Consider the following 19,564-nt stretch of genomic DNA (forward strand, 5'->3'; position numbering starts at 1 on the left):
TTACTTAAATTAGCATAATTTTTAGACAAGTGATGTTTTCAATTCATCCACCTAACAACTGATAAACAGTGAAGCGTCATTGCAGTGTTACAGCCATCATGGTTGTAAATAGGAATACAAACAGTTGCATCTATTTCATAAAATTTCCAAAAAGATTTAATAATACAGGATGGAAGTTAAATGTACTCTACAGTGCAAAACTGGGTTTTCTCATTCATAATTACATGTACGTGCCAACACAGAATCTGCACCGAACAATTTATTTTTATTAATCTGACATGTTAACTGACGTGTGGGTGAGGTTTAATAATCACAAATTTATTTATTATTATCATGTAAATCATACTTGGAGCACAGATAGTTTTTAACAATATTTCTTCTGATGTCGTACGGACATGTTTTGGTTTTCCTTCAACACAAACAAAACCTTGAATCTGCCCAGCAAGATCTTCATGAAATGCATGATCACACCACATCTGATGAGGTACACAAGCGGCTGGCCTGTTTGTGAAAAGCAGCAAAGAATAAACACAGAATCTATAAAGTACAAATATGCATTAAAAGGAAATAGTCGCAACATAAAAATTAAACAATATGTGTGAAAAATATTCTCTACCATCAGGGAGTAGTTTGGCAAAGAGGACTGAAAGGCTTCTGTGCAAGGCTGTGTGGTGCCACTAGGTCAATCAAATCAAGCCTTCAACAGTAGTCACCCGTTCTGTGACTAAGCCTCTAACATGTCTACTTGCACCTTTTTGTAGTTCAACATACAGTACTGTCCGAAGTTTCAGGCACCGTAGATATTTCGATTCTTATCAATCACAGGCAACATGAAGACCAAGGAGTCGGTTTGATTAATTTTTTTTCTTCTGTTTGCTGCACTTTTATGAAGTTTTACATAAAAAATGATTCATGTGGTTATTTAGAAAAAAACTTTACTTACTTTACTTTTTAGTGCCTGAAATTTACAGGACTGGATGTCAATACCATGAGAAAAGAATGACTGAGATGGCGATAACCAATTGTATTAGTTAGCATACAAAAAGGAGCTTCGCTTGAGGCAAACAAAGAATATTAAAGTGACATATTATTTGACTGGAGGACGGCCTATTTGCTGAGTGAATCAATAAGCAGATGAAAACCACTGACGGCTAAAGGACATCAAAGTAATATGGCTTACATAGTGGGACATCTTTACATGCCATCTCTTCTGGAGTAGAAGTGGAATCAGTTTTGTTTTTAAGGCTGCACACCAGCACATAGTTGGAAATGACGAGGGTCAGCTAGACTGAACAAAGCATTACTGGTCAAATATTCCCAAACGAAGCCTTTACATGCGGCTATAGAGATGATGGCTAAAATGTAGTAGCTTTCATAGAATGGCAACCCACGAGCTCGCAAACCTCTATTCATTTACTGTTACCTCCCACTATTAAGACTGCATGTGAAACTTGTGCTACATACATTTTGTTTCATAACTACTTGTATGATGTTAACACCCTGAAACAATCTGCTGGAGAGGTGCAGTCTCTAGACCAGTTTGTGGAGCCTCAACAAGCCTGCGAGCCGCTGTCGGGGTGTAACGGGGGAGATGCCACATCAGCATTCATGCAGCAATACTCATTAGTCAGCCGTGGCCACAAAATGCACAACGAACAGTATCTGAAGTTCACCACCAAGACACAGCAAGAAAGTACTGTGAACGTTTATCGTGTGATGATACCTCAAGCAAACAGCCGAGTTAAGCGATAACAGCACTGAGGTGTGTTGAAGTACTGCACAGACATTTTAAAGTACTGCAAAAAGCTTGTTTGTGTCCAGTATGACCTCTGCTCTTCGCTCAGCACAGTAAGTTCTCAGTGAATCAAAAGACACATTTATGGTTTCGGTACAAAGTGTTCACTACGACATGTACAGTAACAACAGTCATAGAAAGCTAAAATGTCTGACACGCAATATCCCTTTTTCGACCTACTCAATTCTGTTTCCATTTCTTGCCCTTCTAAATTAAACCTTTGGTTAAAATATTGTCCGTCTTCCCTCAATATACTCGTGTTTCTGTTAATCAGACTCAGGAAAGTGAGCCTACAAGTTTGCCTTTTCCTGTCCTTCAAAGTAATATAATCCCTCTTTGTTCCTAAATCTGACTACTACAGTCAACACTGAGCTGTTTTCTGTAACTAGCAACTTTCGCTTTCTTTTTTGTCCCCGTGTTTAGAGTAAAGACTTGCAAATCATTTATTTTATGAAACGGTGTGGAAACTGGTCGAGACAACTTGTCATCTGCTCAGGGCAATGCAGACAGTTAGTATGATCTAGAATAGAGGTGTTCAGTTGTGCGTAGCATGAGGCACTGGTCTGTGCTTTCCCCCCCCCCAGACCTCCGTCACCATCAGGACGGTCTACTGTGTCTTCCACACATTGTTCAGTAGTTTGACCACCTCCTCATAGATGACGAAAACTATGGCCACGTCCAGGCACACACGGCCGAGCCTGGGAACTGTCCCTTTGTAGAACCTGCACGAAGAACCAGACGAGATGAGGTTAGATGGCTTGTGTACCGGAGTGGAACTTAAGTTAGTGCAAACCGGGTTAGAGGAGCGTGATGTGGGTTACTCACGCCTGGGGTCCTTCATGCTTCAAGATCTGGAAGGCACAGTCCATTGTGTTTTTGTAGCGGTGGGCCTCCAAACCCTACAAAAACCACAGTGTCTTACAAAAGATAAACCCACTGACAGTAATAGAACGATAGGAGTGTTTCCCACCTGCATCCTGGTCTTAACCACATCCAGCGGTGTATTTCCAAAAACACTGGCTGCCCCTGCTGTCGCTCCAAACATTGCAGTGACAATTGGGTGCATTTCTTTTCTGGGATCATCTCCTTAGAGGTCAAATCCAAAGGTTGCCCAAAAGTAAAGAAGGAAATAAGAGAAAAATGCATCAATCAAATGGACAGAAAAAGGACTAACATCCCTAAAAATAGGACCGGGACATTGGAATTTGTGTAGTGATTAAGTAGTCTTTCTCACCTTTGTACCAGTTGCGCAGTGCGTTCATCACATAGAAGCGGATGGCCTGATTGGTTCCTTGTTTAAGCACGGTCGCTGTCAGACCTTGATATGTCCCCCTCACACCTAAAAGAAGTTAGTTATAGGTGCGGTTTGTCACAATTGATTATTTTACATGTTGGTAATATTACGAATCGTAATGTGAGGGGTGCCCAGACAAAATGTGTAACAAGTAGTAAGGAAGGGAATACATCTCTTACCCTGTTCTCTGATAATCTCACTGACTCCATGAAAGAAGCCTCTGTAGCGAGGTCGGAGGGAACACTGGTCGTGGATCATTTTTACCTGGAGGACATGGGAAGAACCATTTTGTCAAGACGATTTTCCTCAGGTCAGTGTTGATTCAACAGCTTCCCACAGAAAAAGAAACGTGCGACCGCAACCACCTCCACCTACCTTAAGTGTCTCCATTGGGCAGACGACCACGATAGCCTCCGCTATCCCCGCTCCTAAACCACACAAGAGGCTCCGCGTGTTGTCGAGCCGACCCGTGGCATCTCGCATTGGATTACTGAGCATGTCAAATGTGCCAAACCTAGAGAAAAGATGGATATATTCAAGAATTAAAAGGGGCAAAATAAAAAAAAAATAGTGAATCAAATAAATAATGTGTAGTTTCTCTAATGTTAAAATTTGCTGCTTTTCCTTTACAGATATCAGATGTTTCAAAGATCGAACAATTTGACAATAATCAGTAGTTGCAGCCCCGACACCTCTGGCTGACTTTGAATTAATGGGAGTCAGCGACTCTGATCTAAAACAGTATTTTGTCAGATTGAGCAAATATCTCCTCACGGTCCGCAAACTGTCTGTTATGTGTGCGCGCTTGAAATAATCCAGTGTTTGTACACAACCTTGGCTCCGTAAATGGGAAACCCTAATCCATTCGTTTGTCAGGTCTTGTTAAATTCCCTGTCTGTGGATATTTTTAAGGTGGTGTTCTGGCTCCGGGAAACTGTTTTGTTGTTTCTGCACGTTAGTTTTGCAGCAGCAGCAAGTAGCAATGGTTTGTGAACCCACCACCTTGCCAATGTTAGTTACATGAATTGCTGTGTCATTGTGCGCTCTACACCTCAGTATTTGTCCGTTCAACATTTGCAAATGGTTTCATAGCCCCAAAGACCTAAAAACACAAGTTTGTTAGTACAGTGGGATTATTTGGATTGATGCCTATTTCAAAATGCATTGTAGCATTGTAAAAACCGACAGCTAACTCTAGCTAGTTGGTTCTCTGTTGTTTTCTGCGTTTGCATTTTGTTTGTTTGTTGATGTTTTAAATTATAATGTTTGTTTTACTTCAGCCGTGAGAAAGAGAAACTTCCACACTGGAACGTCGAGCCCAGTTGTCGGTATTGTTCAGTATATATACCATGAATTTGGGGGTCTGAACTTTTTAGGGAATGGACTTTTTTTTGTTGTTGCTGTTGTTGTTGCTGGGTTTTTTTTTGGGCTGTTGATATCAAATATAAACAATCTTTCTCACAGATTCCAATTTTAAGTACCAAGAAATGCTATGTCACTGCTTCAACATCATTCATCTGTTTCAAGTTTACAACCCTGCACATCTCTGGTGCTATACACTAAAAGGATGCAAGAGGCTCGACTCTTCCAGCCCCTTTGTCTTTTTTAGGGAAGGAAACTCAGTTTTACATAAAGTCTATGAAGTAAAAGCTGCTCCATTATAATATGTGCATCCTCACCTGACTGCAGATTTGGGTATTGATCCATAGAGCAGGGAGCTGAGACCTCGATACAGCCCTCTGAGCCCGTGATCCTGCACGGTCAGCTTCACGCAGTCACCTGCTCACAGAGCATCGGGTAGTGAACAAACCAGAAGACATGCATACAAACCTGCAATCAGCCTGCTGTCAGATATGACCTACCAATCCCTCTGTATCGCGGCGGGTTGGCTCTCTCATCTAGCTGCAGCTGGGTCTTCACATACTCCGTTGGGAAGGTGATACAGATCTCTATTCCTCCTGCAATGCCACCTGAGTGAGAGGCAGACAAGTAGAGAAACACCACCGTCAGCCTGGTTCAGCAGGCTATAAACGATTACATGGATTACTTGCAGAGAGGTGCTGATGAATTACACAGCAGAAATCATTTAGCATCTTTTTTTTACATTATTTCACAAGACAGAAATGGGAGGGAGGGGGAGGGGGGTGTGGTACCAAATAAATACAGAAATATACACCGATACATGTAGCTACATCATGTAAACGCTGTATAGCATCACTGCTGGCTGAGGGCGTTTTGACCCAGTTCTGCATGGACAGCTTTAACCGGCGACAGATTGAGATTAGGCTGTGGTGTGTGTGTGTGTGTGTGTGTGTGTGTGTGTGTGTGTGTGTGTGTGTGTGTGTGTGTGTGTGTGTGTGTGTGTGTGTGTGTGTGTGTGTGTGTGTGTGTGTGTGTGTGTGTGTGCAGCAAAGCAATACGCATCAATGAGGCGAAAAACTGATGGGCTGAATATATGCGCTGTAAAATCAACCTGCAAGGATGGCTTTTCCGGGATGCGTGATTTTCCTCCCTCCGACAGCCGCAGCCGCCAGGTTCCTCCTCGCCGCGTACAGCCGCTGGTGTGCCGGCAGAGAGCCGAGCCCCGTCGCGGCGGCTGCGGCGACCAGACGCTGGGAAGGAGGCTGCTGATGGGGAGCCGAGCTCGGGCATCCTCTCCCGGCACCGCAGCTCTCGCAAGGCCCCTCACACACCGAAAACGGCTTCAGCAGCGAGGACATTTCCGTCGTCCGGGCTGATTGCTCAAATCTCGGTGCTGCTGATTGTCGTTCCACGCAGACAATGTCAGACAACAGCAACACAGACAGGCGCACCAATGTGGCGGCAGAGGGAACATCAATATTCAAATAGCGGTCAGGTGATGGGGCAGGCCATTGGCTCACCGTACTGTCTAATAACATAATTCAGTCACGTGACTCTGCCTGATTTTTGGCGACCAATAATAATGTGGAGGATTCTGTTTTGTTGATGTGTCGGGCAAATAAGTAGTCTGATAATCTACTGACAAGATATTCTAACGTTTTTCTTTAGTCAAACTTGCTTCTATCATTTCAATTATTTGAATAGACCTGCTTCTTTACATGATGTTTACTATCTGGTAATGCATTATCAGTTGGTCTAGAAGGGATGAATTAACATTATTACACATATAAGGAAAGATACATCGATCCCAATGAGAAACTATCTTCCATAAGGAGACAAATCATGTAATACACTGAAAAATATAACAATAATTCTGTATATTAATAATGTAAGTTAAGGAGATAGTGCTATAGACCGGTAGCCAAAGCGCTGCATTGTATTTGCGTAGAATAAATGGAATTAACCGGATATTGAATAGCCTACAGTATGCAGAGATATGTAATTTTTGTGGATTTAATAATTCGATTTTGAGGTGTCATATTAGAGAGATTCAGAGAGCCATAGAACACTGTATATGATAATAGAAAACAAATTAAACGGATAAGGTTTCCTTTGTAGTTTGTCATGAGCCGTGCAATCAAGAGTTTGGTGTATTGCCTCTTAATCTATGTTCCTTTAAATAGTGGTCTCCCCATGCCAGAGCGCACACACAGACACTGCCTCCCCTGATCACCCTTTACAATGAAACTAGGTCAGTGTTTCCATACACACCCATAACCCACCCTGCCCCCCCATGACACCAACATGGGCATGACAGAGAAAGAGCGAAAGAGCCTGCCTGTGACAAAAGTACAAACTAAGTGGAGGACTGTTTTTTTTTGTTTGTTCATTTGGTTTGTTAGATTGTAAAACAATGGAATTTCATGCTTTGTTCATTTTATTGTTGTCATTTTTGTTTTGTTTTTGTGATGCACTTCTCAGTTTGTCTACAAGCTCCAATGCATGTGTCACACAAACGGGTATACACAAAGGTACACTGTCACACAAAGGGGTATAGTGTGGCGTAAAATTCCAGTTCAGGAGGTAGATGCAGGTAAGAACAGAGTATTTCCTCCAGCTGGTCTTCCTGCTCTTCGGGGTCGTCCTCTATTGTGTAGATTGTTACCTTTAAGACGAAAAGACCGGGAGAATTATCGTGTGTATATGCATATCTCCTTATATGTACAGAATCAGGAAGTGTTGCCCTGTTTCCTTACACTGATCTTGTTAAGTGAGGTCTTTTCAGTCAGTCGCATGTGCAGCAGCCTGTTCACAGTGTTGACTTCCAAAAAAGCACAGACTGTTAGCTGCTCCAGACACTCGCACACCTTAACCAGCCCCAGTAGTTCCTCATCCAGAGACTCATCGCAGTTGGTCATGTCTAGGTTTAGATTCTATAGACAGAAAAGATAATGATGGTGTTGTTTAAAAAAATTCAATAAAGATGCTTTGACATCGATACTGTTTCCTGAATGCTAATGGTTATAAAAACATAACCTGCGTCATACTCTCCCCCGTCAACTGCATGAAAACAATGATACTAATTGGTATCACTGTTTTCATGCAGTTTACAGAGGGAGAGTATAACACAGGTTATTTTCTCTAGATACAATTAGCAGATGTCCCCTAAAATGCCGTACATGCTATCAGTAAAAAGTAACTAGACGGAGGCACACTTGTGAAAGATGTACATCTGTAGCTGGTGTAGAGCGTGCCACTTAGACCTGTTAATGGCCAAAAATGATCTTGAAAATAGAGTAATAAGGCATTCTACTGTATAATGCATGTAAGTCTAAACTGATTGATTTTGTTTACTTGGACACGTCGCCCAAATAGAGCCTTTGTACAAAAAAACGCTGTATTGGTAGAATGAGTGACAAAATTTGGTGTCAAGATATTTTACAAGTGAAGAGTTCTGACCTCTGAGAGAGGCAGTAGCATTTGTTATTTGAGTAAGATGAGATAGCCTATTTCAGTTCAAACCAGAGGAGTGGACTGACCAACCAACCAACAGAACAACATTGTCAATCCTCAGTGCCAGATGTAATGACATAGCTACTTGTGACTACCCACAGACATCTTTGTCAATAATTTTATGGACTATTGCTATTAACTTTTTATCGCCAAACTCCTGCATCACACCCAAATAGCCTGAATTGATATATTTCACATAATTTATTTCTGACTGAACATTTAGTTTCTTGCCATATCTCTACACTCTGCAGTTTGTAACGCTACCCGCTTAGCACCCTGACCTGCAGGCTGCGGCTGTACTGAGGCAGCATGTCACAGAGGACAGGTTTTGCGCTACATTCTTCCTCGGGGTCGTAGTGAGCCGTCATGCTGTATTCTCGAAGGGGAATCTCAGGCAGCAGCATCCTTGCAAGCACTTCCGTGTCTATCAGTTGGTCCACTGAGAACTTGACTCTCAGGTCCGGGCAGCTTGATACCAAACTTGCCCATGAGCCCCCTCTCACCACCTTTAGAGAGAAGATGAAGCAGAGACAGAAATAAAATTTAAAAAAAAAAAAAAAAAAAAAAAAGGAGACTTCAGGGGGGGTAATTTTCACCAGTTGTATTTTTTTTCCCCTCACGTTTTGCTGCTTCAGCTTGTGCTCCCATCAAGGACTACATCCCAAAGCACCTGTTACCTTGCCTAAAGGGGCTGGTAGTTCACTTTCTGGCTATTTTAGCAGAACAAATACATTTACAGTCTGGATCATGCAGATGTGCCCTTATACTCAGCTCCCCAAAGCTGACATCTATGATTTTTCAGTATATTTGACTCTTCATCCAACTACACAAGCAGTAAAGTAATTTTCATTAGGGATGCTCCATTGTACCAATGGCTATTGTACCGTATGCCAGAAAAATAAGACCTTTTAATCATGCTTACTTGTAGATGCGGCTCGATCAGAGCACAGTGGAAAGACAGTGTTTGGAGGGAGTTTCCATTTCTAGTGGAGCTCAGCTGCCCCGATGTGTGTCTGGACTGGAGAGCCATTAGGAGCTCATCTGACAGACAGGAGTAACTCAGGCGCAGTTCAGTGAGGCCTTGCAGGTTGCGCATAGAGTGGTGCATGATGGGATTGAGGCGGACATTCACCTCCATAGAAAAGAATCCCTCCAAATCCAGAGAAGAAATATAGTACCGGGGGTTGACGCGCCTCTGAGAATGTAACAGGGCAGATAGCAGCTCCAGACCCTTGAGGTCAAAGGATCAGGAAACAAAAATATTTTTTGTTTTTTTATCACGTTAAATAATTACCTTTTTAAGATTATGACATGGCCAAAGGAATTAAGGCAAGCAAAAAAACATAGAGGTTAGATTTTAATCAGCAAATTAAACCTCTTAGCATTCATTCAGTTCAGTTATATGATATGTAGTCATTGACTATCTAGTTTGATCTTTATTATTTCATACAGTTATCACATCACCACACTATAACGCACCTAAAAATTCCTGGAAACAATATGACTTTATCTTATATGAATACGGTCAAATGTTTCCATAAAATTTAGGGTCTGCTCCAGATTAATAAGAAACAACGTGTTTCAGGACTTCAGGGCCTTGCAGAACACATTGCATTATTTCAAAGACTCTCTACATCTTGACTGTCTTTAATTCATTTTGAGTATGATTAGGTTTTTTTTTGCTGATTTGAGCTTCTTCCTTTTGCTCGGTACAAATGTAGACCTGTATCAACACTAATCTGTAGCAGGGCTGTTGCATCTTGACTGTTTCTGTCGATTTTCTTATCTCTCATTAAACCTTTCTACAGAATGTAACCCACTAATACAGTACAGTGTTTAAGATTTAACAATTTTTTTTTATAGAGACTAGCCCTGAGCTTATGAGATCTGTCTAATTATATTATGACTAGAACTTTGGTGACTCACTGGTGGTAGTGATATATTTGCTCAAAGATTATGTTCGTATTTGTGTTGTATTTACCTGATGTATACTGTTTTGCATCCAATTCAGACTTATAGAGGTGAGCTTTGAGGCTCCTCTCTGAAGGAAAACATGAAGGCTCATCATCAGAGCCTTCCTGTTGCGGGATGTCCAGGAGGTCCGGTCTAACTCCAACTTTACAAGGGAGAAGGACCGAAGTTGGGCCTGAACACTGTGGAGATCAGTCAGTTTTTAGAATGAGATGTCAGTTACACTCTAAGGGGGCCTGATTTGTGTAAGGTTATGATTTAGACCTAGGATACACTCCTTTACCTGATAAGCGCAGCAAGGAGCCCGCTGATGGTTTCCTCCAGAGTCTTAGCTATAAAGCGCTTCCGTGGAGGCCACACAGACACCTCCAGCCTTTCCAGATAGACTCCCAGATTGAGGGCATAGCCCACAGCATAGTTGTACTCAGACTGCTTATATTTATTAAGCCGACCAGTGAAGTGAAAGGAGCGGGTGCGCCAGAGAGAGGGTGAGCGCATGACTTTGTGCCAGTGATGACAAACCAGGGCTGCACTTCTGCGATCACGGTCTGGAAGAAGCCTGAACACATGCTGTAAGCACACATGAGGAAGTGAGTCCCACTCGCTCATCTTCTCTGAGATATAGTAACGGCTGTCATCACTGGGGTCTTCTCCTGTCTCATCACCAGTGTCTGTGTCTTCGTAAAAAGACTCTTCCTCCACCATCGTATCTTCATGGTTTTGCATCATTTAAGTTTTTTGTTTGATTTTGAAATTCCTGCTGTTTGGATTTTTACAGCAGCAGCCAATTAATCCAGTTTTGCGGGATAGGGGCAAATTCCACTGTAGAATAATAGTAGTAAGTCAAAAATATTGAAAAGAGCTAAAACAAATAGCTGAGTAGAAAATTGGAGACAGAAAGTTTACCTGAAGCTGCAATAGACCAAGAGTGAGTGAGAAAGAACCTGTCACAGAATGCTCAGGTTCTATTGTGACACCAAAAGGACTCAATTCTCAGTTCAGTTCTCCATTGAAGTCAACTGAAAATTATTTTTTCCTAAATAGGATGCTTCAAAAATGCAAGCTGGTTTGAAAACAGAACATAAAAACAATCAGCACCACTTTCTCAATCGGAATCCTTTATTAAAGGTTTTATAAGTCGTAACTTATTGTTTTATTCATAATAAATTAGCAGTTTACTGGCTTTATAGAACAGTTATAAGTCAAGCTGCTATCTTTTTGTTTACCACCTTGAATAGTTGTTTGACCACATCTTTGTGGAAAAAATGTGTCTTCTTATTTATTTGTGTTGCAACCCCACTCCCCAGCTGCCGCTTTACAGATTATGCCACCCATGTCTAACTAGTGTATTTCCTGTAATGAACTATTACTTAAAAAACAAACTGACTTAAATGAAGTGACAAAATATAGAGAAAGTAATTAAAAAGAAATAAAATCATGGGTAAGTAGAATGAAATTTAGAAAACCAAGAAACCAGAGGGAAAACCCCATTAAGATAAAGAGCTGCTTTTCAACAGTCATCAGTTCATAAATGTGTATAACTGCAGTAATCGAGTATTTATTTTTAGGATTATCAATGTTAAAGCAGAAAAGGTAATCTGACTCTGAGATTTGTCAACACCTAACAAACCCAAATGGCTGCTTCCTGATTTATAAAGCATTTTTACATAATTTATTACAATAATAAAGCGATTAATTGCAAATTAAAAGCACTGTAGAAATGTGTTATAACCAAATAATCTTAACATGAAAAACAAGACTTAAAGTCAAGACAGAAAGGGTAGCCAATCCATGACTGTTGAACATTAAGTAATGAAAAATTTGCTTCACAGCGAAAAGGTTCCGGGTTCGAATCCATGCCTGGGCCTTTCTGTGCTGAGTTTGCATGTTCTCCCTGTGCCTGCATGGGTTCTCTCCGGGTACTGCGGCTTCCTCCCAGCGTCCAAAGACATGCACCTCAGGTTAATTGGTGGTTCTACACATTGCCCTTAGGTGTGAGCATGAATGGGCTTTGTTTGTCTGTCTCTACATGTTGGCCCTGTGATAGACTGGTGACCTGTGTGTACCCTGCCTTCACCCAAAGTGAGCTGGGATAGGCTTTAGCCCCCCGTGACCCCGTTCAGGATAAAGCGGGTGTAGATAATGGATTTATAAAGGCATTTGTCAGTCTAGAGTACCTGGGCTGTTCACAGATATTATGATACTTCCTTCTATATATTTTGCATACTAGGCTGTTTAAAAGTCATTTGTGATGGGATTCACTTTTTAGCGTACTTTAACCTGACTCATTGTGCCACCTGCAGACCTGGAGGGCAAAGACTCCAGACATTATTGAGAAAATCATCAGCACAATATCGATGGAAACATGATTTTTTTTTTTTTAATTTTGTGTTGGTCATATTTTTGTGTACAGTTGAGACATGCTGTATTTGTTTCTAAAGCATGATGAATTAGAAATATGTTGTGTATTTTTTTGAAAGGTATGTTTCAAATTTGCAAAATAAAATGCATTAGTTTGTTAATGGTATTTTGTGTTTGCAAACCATATTGTTTATTAGTGAATCATAGAGCCTTTGTAAAACATACATTTATTTTTTAGGTTTTGGCGGGAAATTAGCTCCATACTTTCACTAGTTTTGCAGCCACCTGAGTTTCTACACTCAGATGCTTGAAGGGGACGGCTAGGCGAGGGGTATTCAATCTGCAACCTTACCACTAGATGCCACTAAATCCTACACACAATGAAAACGACAAAGCTTCATAGTAAACAGTTATTTACTAGTACAAATAGGCTATTGCACAAAATGTTAAGACGCTATAGAATTTCCTGCAAATTTCCTAATACAGACAGTAGATGGTAGATTTACTTTTTTTTTTTTTTTTTTAATTACAAGCAATATTTTTCTCCTTTTATTTGTTAGAGTTCCTCAGCCCTTCAAACAGCAGACATTTTGCCTGTGCAGAGAGAAAGAAAACAGTCAGAGGCTCTCTAGTAAATAGAGTGACATCAACTGTGGTATGTGGAGTGTCTCTATTTATGTCTGTGTGTGTTTACAAGTGTTTGTGCCAACCTCATGCCAGCGCAGTGTGTCAGGGGGCAACCCCAGATGGCAGTGAGGACAGTTGTCAGTCTGATCGGGCCCCTCCTGCTTTCTTTGGCCCCAGCAGGGCCCCTCGCTGCCCCACAGAGGGCGACATGTGGAGTGGGAGGACCAAGCGACGCCAAAGTGAGGTCGAGGGTCTGTCTGGTAGCTCAATTTCTGGCCACTAGAGGGCGGTGGTGACGAAGGATCCGAGTCTTCCTGTCACAGTGACAGGAGAGAGCTGTGTTATTATAAAAACAGGATCCCCCACATATAGTGTTGAGCAGTGTATCTTACTGCTCAGCTTTGCCATGTGAATTTGAGTCAACAGCAAAGAAAGAACTTCTAGTGATGAATAATCCCGCGGCTGTTCCTCAAACGCTGAACGAGTGAACGGTGCTGATTTTACAGGGATATACTCGAGTCCTGACAGCTTGCCTTACAGTCAGAGAAAACTAAGTTATATGGATTGTATAAAGCACAATCCCGTGAACTCTCAGACTCATTATTGTAATTCAGTCTCAGTGTTGATATTCAGCATCTCAGCTGAGGGAGTCAGATTTCTCTTTTTGCAGTTAATGTCTTGTGTCCTACTTGGAAAGTTACCTTTGATAGAAGATGCAAAAGAAAAGACAAATTTAACTGGACAGCAGTTGCTCTCGTTGGCAAAGCTTTGAAAGAAACTTGCTCAAATGTCTTGTGCACCTTTGAGTTGCGGAAATATATAAATGTGTGCATAAAACATCTCTAGAATATGTTAAGTTTTTTCCATACAAAAATTTTGTTTAAGTGTTTCTTGTTGTACATTTAATACAAGTGACAGACCATCCTGCCTTTTTTCATTTTCATCAAGAGAGTATGAATTCCTTGCAAGATCAGGATGATTATTACCGTGTGAGCCAATATATGGCAATCAAATAGTCACGTTTATTTACACTTCTTTCACTGCACGTAGAAGTTAAAGAGGTTATTCATTCAGTTTGTGTTTGTGAGTAAGAGAAATTAGTGTGGCAGCTGTTTCCCTTTTCAGTGTATTTTCTCTGCACTGTGTTCAGTCATAAAAGTAACAACCTGTTTGGTAGCTTCAGGACGGTACTCAAAGTCAAGAGACCTCAAGCAATACCAGCAGGGTTCAGATGGGCGATCTGTGAAGACACAAACTGTCAAAAGTGCTGCTCCAACATCAACTAAAACACACTATTTTAAAGTTAAAAACCCTTATGTGAGCAAGTGCGTGTTATGAATTACTGAAAGTCACCATACGTCAGTCAGCTTTGTGTGTGACACTTACTCTGTGTGTTGGAGGGATGAGATGACACCAAAGGAGGGGTCACCTGTTCCTCTGTTGGCCGGGGGCACAATAGGAGGCAGGCAGCATCGTCCTGTGTGTCTGTGGCTATCAAAGTCTCCTGTAGTAACGTCTCTTCACCACTGATATGCTGATCCTCTTCAACCTTCATCAATCACACAAAACAAGCAACACACCAAGAGAAAAAAAACAAGCATTTTTCTCCCATTACTGTTTTATTTTAGTTACATTACCTTTGATCCATACATAAATTATATCAGCAGTGCTGGTTTTGTCAAATCTGACCTGGCTGGGTTCTAACTCTTCATCACAGACTCCACTGTCAGCCTGGTCCTCCTCCTGTGCTTCTTGTTGGTTTTGGGATTCTGCGTTCTCCTCACTGCAGCTCTGAGTCAGTGTTTCAGCCTGGGTACGAGTCGTCCCACTGAGGTTTGAGAGAAAAGCAGCAGAATTTTTTTTTAAAAAGTGCCCTCCCAGCCAATCAATCATCAGCTGATCAGCTGCATACACCAGCTCAGCCTCTACTGTTACACATAAGACAAGCACCTCATTACTCGTAAACATTCGTTCTCCCCTGGCCTTACCTGTCGCTGCTCTCTTCCTGTTCCTCCCTCTCTCCCTCCATCCCTGCTCATATGTCTCCCTCCCAGGGTGCCTGATGTTTAGTTTTCTCTTAATCCCGCCGTTCTTTAACTTTTCCCCCTCTTTCCTCTCGCCCGTCTGTCTCCCCCCCTAGGTCTGCCTCTCTGCTCTCTTCTCTCCCTCGCTGTGAGTGAAACGGAAACTCCAAGCTTTCAATATTTGATGTGTCTGAATAGCTCACAAGCAGGTTTCTGTAAAGAGTAATCAGGTGAGGGCTCTGATGTCTGTGTTGTGTTGTGTGTGGAGTCTGCTTTGACATATTAGTAAGCCTGCTCAGAAAACTGATGCTGAATATAAATTCTCTAAATTGAGAGGCCAGAAAGTTTCTGATTGTATGCATAGCTCCCACTTCATCATTATGAGATTTGACCAGTATGAGATTTGTCTTGTATCAGAGTTATACAGTCAGTTGTACCAAGACTTATAACAACCATCAAAATGTATATTCGGACATTCAGAAATGTCACTTCAGAGGACGTCAATGAATAAATCATTGAGCATCTGATCACTGTCTTTCCAAACCTTCTCTGTTTTGTATGTTAATAATTGATAAAAGATATTCATATCTTTGGGTCAGTGGACACAAACAAGTAATCTGAACATGTCAAATTAGACTTGTAATGAAAACCATCAACGTTGTGGCAGGCAGGTTGCGAGGTAGTGCTAGAAAGAAACTTAAATACTGCACTGTTTTATGGTATTTTTACTCTACATGAATCCATGTTTCCATTTCACTACACTTTATTACATTTTAGAGGGAAATGTAGTAGTGTACATGTAGTTTTAAACCCCAGAAAATGAATCTGCAAACTAGTTCCTTTGCAGCTACTATTATTAGATCCCATATACAAAACCTTAATGTCAACTGTAAGGTAAAGTTCCTAATATGTCCGATCCAGTTCTCAAAATCACCACCTACAATATTTAGATGTATCTTACTATTTCAAAAGGACCATCCTGATGGTTAATGTGCACGTAGAGTACTTGCATTGGAGTATTTTTCCATTGCTGTATTGTCACTTTTGCATACGTAAAGAATCTGAATACTTCTTCCACAGGGAAAGGCCGATGGACAGATGGATTTAGGGACAGATGGACAGATAGATGGATGGATGGGCTGGCAGATGGATTGAGAGTGAGGGATATAAAGATAGTCATTCATTCTGTAGTGTTCATTCAGGACTGCCATCTTGTACACAGCAGCACTGTAACTGCATTGTAAGTCACTCATTCCACCAGCAGATGGAGGAAGAGGATTTCCTTACAGGCTTCTAAACTGACCCTGGCTCCATGAGACAAAAAACACATTATTAACCCTGGGAATTTCTGTCTTTCTCTCTTTTGTCCATTTTATCCACCAGTTATTTCCCTTTGTCTCTGCCAGTCCCAGAGCATCTCTTGCATGAGCAGCTCTCCGTTTATCCTTCTGTTGCTGTGGGTTAACATCTTCATTGACCTGAGTTTGCCTTTATAAACTTAATATAATCCCCGAAGATATGATAGGCAGCACACATCAATGACTCTGATTTTAAACCACACTAACTACATGATGTGACTTGGGTTTTACTTTCAGGATTGTTTTAAAGAGCTGTGGAATGTGTGTGTGTGTGCATGCATGTATGCATGCTTGTGTCTCTACATTGTGTGTTTCTTCTGGACCACTCAGCGCAGTTGCTGACGTGTGTGCGTCTGTACGTGTCTTCCTGTAAGTGCACGGCAGGTAATTTGAGTGTTTTTCCTGTATATATGTGTGTGTGTGTGTGTGTGTGTGTGTGTGTGTGTGTGTGTGTGTGTGTGTGTGTGTGTGTGTGTGTGTGTGTGTGTGTGTGTGTGTGTGTGTGTGTGTGTGTGTGTGTGTGTGTGTGTTTTTGTGGGAGGAGGGAGAGAGGAACATAAGTGGAGATGAGTCACCAGTCTTTTGTGACAGTGGTGCAGAGAGTGCTTTTCACCCATTTCTCTCCCTTGGGGCCTGCATACAAAACAAGAAATAGAGACAGGATAAAGAAGAAAAGGAGAGGAAGATTGGATGTTAGGTAGCATTAGGGAGGAGTGGGGGTGAGGGGAGGGGGCATGGATAATTGAAGGAAAAAAGAGAGAAGATGGGAATGATGGTAGAGATCAGGACAAAGACCGGCGAAGAAGAGATGAAAGGAGTGAGCAAAAAAGACAAGGGTTGGAGAGATCATAAACAAAGGAACCAGTGTCATGGGAGAGGCCTTGGCAGCTCTGCCTCTTTTGTCCTAATGGCTGGTGAAAGCATGGTTGATGGGTCATATTATGTCCAACAATGGTAGTTTAACAGGCAAGTCAACAAAGATGGGGAGGAGTCAGTCTCAGTGACGGCATTCAGATTTAATTTGAAAAGAGTTACGCTGTACGGAAACATTCTAGCATCTTGACTCTCTGAGCAGCTTTTATAGAAATTTAAAGAAGATATTCCGTCTATCTGTTGTCATTTATGTATCAAGAACATAAACAACCTGGAGTCAGATCCAAATGTAAGTCATACAATTTGTTGGGTAAATACGCATCCTCAGAGGTGTATCCAGGTTTGATTCTATTTTAAGTCATTTGATTATACAATCAATATTTATTTTCCCATAGTCATGCTATACCTTTTTTTTTTTTTTTTAGCAAATGTGTTTGTCTCCACTGTCAATGTAAGTGAAATTCTTACCAAATGTCAAACTGTAATGAACAGGTTAATCAACTAAATCAAACTGCACACATTTGGAGCATGAGAATCAAAATTCAAGACAAACTATTCAATTCAACAACTTTGCAACATTACTGTGATATTTCCCTGGTTCACCATCACAAGTTTCACATTTTTTGGGGAATGAGAACGGGCTCGTCATACATACGTGTACTTTTCACGCATACTTAAGTGAGGTAAGTGACACTGACATGGATACCGTGGTGGACTGACGGAAGTATAACATGCTTTGGTGTGACTGTAGAGTTCACTGGGTCAGAAGAAGCATCCTGTCGTGCCGTGGTGGTCTTTAACTCAGCACTCATTTTAATCACAGCTATAAACACTGCAGCAAAGATGGGTCATGTTTCAGGTTAAATGCCCATTAGCTGCATATCTCAGTTCCAAAACAGGTGTGGAAATCAGCAGTTTCATGTTAGTTTTTCAAAGCAAGATGAGGCCGCTAAAAGACCTCCAACAAGCTCTAATCATCATGTGTTCAAATAGGTTCATAGGCACATTAATGTACAGAGAACAAGCAAAATGGAGAGAAAGAGAAGAGCAGTGAATGTTGCATCCAACCAGCATGGGTATGATGGCCATCTGCAGCTTTAATTTCAGTGTAATCAGAATCATCTCAAAATTTCATTTTTCGAGGAAGTCCAGAATAACAGGAAACCAACACCATGTCAGAAGGAGTAGAAATATGGAAAGAGGAACAACCATCAAAACAGGGCACACAAATACACCACTTGCTGAACAGAACAAACAAGATACTGTTAGTTGCCATGCAACCTAATATGACCCATTTTTGTATCTGTGTTTGCAGAGGTGATTGGGTCCATTTCATGTCGTGTTCATGTTGATGTTACAAACACATCTACTGCACCAACTCTTGGAGAACCAGTGTTAGTCATTTTGCACTTTCAGTGTGTGAACATCTGCGGTGTAAACTCTAAACTTTACATACATTGATATGCATCGTAAATTCTGTTTCGCTGGTGTTGTGCTGACATTTAAAGTTAAAGGTTGAATCAAAGTGCCACTGCTCTGGAAATTTCATGATCATTATTTAATCATATTTTGAAGGGTATTCAGTATTCATATGACTAATGGCTGACATTTTTGCTCACATTTTTGCCTACACAGGCTTCTTGGGGCCATTACTGATGAATTGTTATGCTGTCAGACTCATCTGTGCGGGGAGCTGGATGTATACCAAAATTCGCATCCCTATGAGTTGGGATCTTTTGAAAAATTGTAATTGCATTTTAAGTATAGCACACCCACCAGGCAAAATATAAATGATTACTATGAGGACGTAATATGATCTAAAGCTTGACACACAATTGTGCTATTATGCTAGAGAATTTTAAGTCTCAATTGTGTAGTATGTCACCGAAATGTGGATGCTGGGGGATGTAAAGCATCTCAACACTGCTCTGCTCTTTTGTTCACAGCTCTACAACAAGGTGTGAGTGAGGACTTTATAAAAGCTTCCTTTTCATAAACTACAGTGTGTGAGTCTCTTCAGCATGTATTATCAGACCAGACCTGCTTAGCCAAAACATCATGTGACAATCCAGTCAATCCTTTTGTTTGAGGAAGAAAAATGAAACTGAATGAAGCTCAGGGGTGTGGAAGTCTGTACATCTAGCATCAATAAATCACCAACCCACAGTTTTTGTTACATTAGTGTAAAATAATGGGAACATAGAGAACAATCACTGAGACAATATCTGCCTTTGTCAGGTCAAATAAATTTTGTTTTTGTTGAAATATCTGAGTGGCCTTAAAGCACAGAAAAGCTTAGCAACCTTTCAACATATTGTTGTAATGTAGTCTTTTATTCCAAAGTTTAACAGGGATTCATATTTACTAAAATGATTTTAGAAATGCC

The 19,564-nt window shown here is 41.1% G+C and overlaps 3 protein-coding genes across 3 annotated transcripts; all 3 read right to left on the reverse strand.

Moving 5' to 3' along the window:
* Positions 1-131: 131 nt before the first annotated feature.
* Positions 132-5,939, reverse strand: slc25a1a (solute carrier family 25 member 1a). The gene is made up of 9 exons (XM_069721559.1): positions 5,563-5,939; positions 4,952-5,059; positions 4,769-4,868; positions 3,465-3,603; positions 3,269-3,353; positions 3,030-3,134; positions 2,766-2,881; positions 2,621-2,694; positions 132-2,517 (listed from the first exon to the last, which is right to left on the reverse strand). The coding sequence occupies exons 1-9, from the start codon at positions 5,807-5,809 to the stop codon at positions 2,403-2,405; spliced, it is 1,089 nt and encodes a 362-aa protein (XP_069577660.1). The 5' UTR covers positions 5,810-5,939; the 3' UTR covers positions 132-2,402.
* A 1,051-nt stretch (positions 5,940-6,990) lies between these two features.
* Positions 6,991-10,640, reverse strand: LOC138634958 (F-box only protein 39-like). The gene is made up of 6 exons (XM_069722224.1): positions 10,219-10,640; positions 9,946-10,117; positions 8,887-9,195; positions 8,246-8,470; positions 7,208-7,384; positions 6,991-7,116 (listed from the first exon to the last, which is right to left on the reverse strand). Exons 1-6 carry the CDS (start codon positions 10,638-10,640, stop codon positions 6,991-6,993), a joined length of 1,431 nt encoding a protein of 476 aa, XP_069578325.1.
* A 2,188-nt stretch (positions 10,641-12,828) lies between these two features.
* Positions 12,829-14,956, reverse strand: LOC138635250 (uncharacterized). The gene is made up of 6 exons (XM_069722638.1): positions 14,912-14,956; positions 14,613-14,751; positions 14,310-14,472; positions 14,090-14,163; positions 13,007-13,237; positions 12,829-12,890 (listed from the first exon to the last, which is right to left on the reverse strand). Exons 1-6 carry the CDS (start codon positions 14,950-14,952, stop codon positions 12,846-12,848), a joined length of 693 nt encoding a protein of 230 aa, XP_069578739.1. The 5' UTR covers positions 14,953-14,956; the 3' UTR covers positions 12,829-12,845.
* Between the last annotated feature and the right edge of the window lie 4,608 nt (positions 14,957-19,564).

The sequence above is a fragment of the Brachyistius frenatus genome, unplaced genomic scaffold, assembly GCF_029030835.1.
Source record: "Brachyistius frenatus isolate BFR_SWC_R1_liver_20210118 unplaced genomic scaffold, ASM2903083v1 Contig_5, whole genome shotgun sequence".
Classification (NCBI taxonomy): Eukaryota; Metazoa; Chordata; class Actinopteri; family Embiotocidae; genus Brachyistius; species Brachyistius frenatus.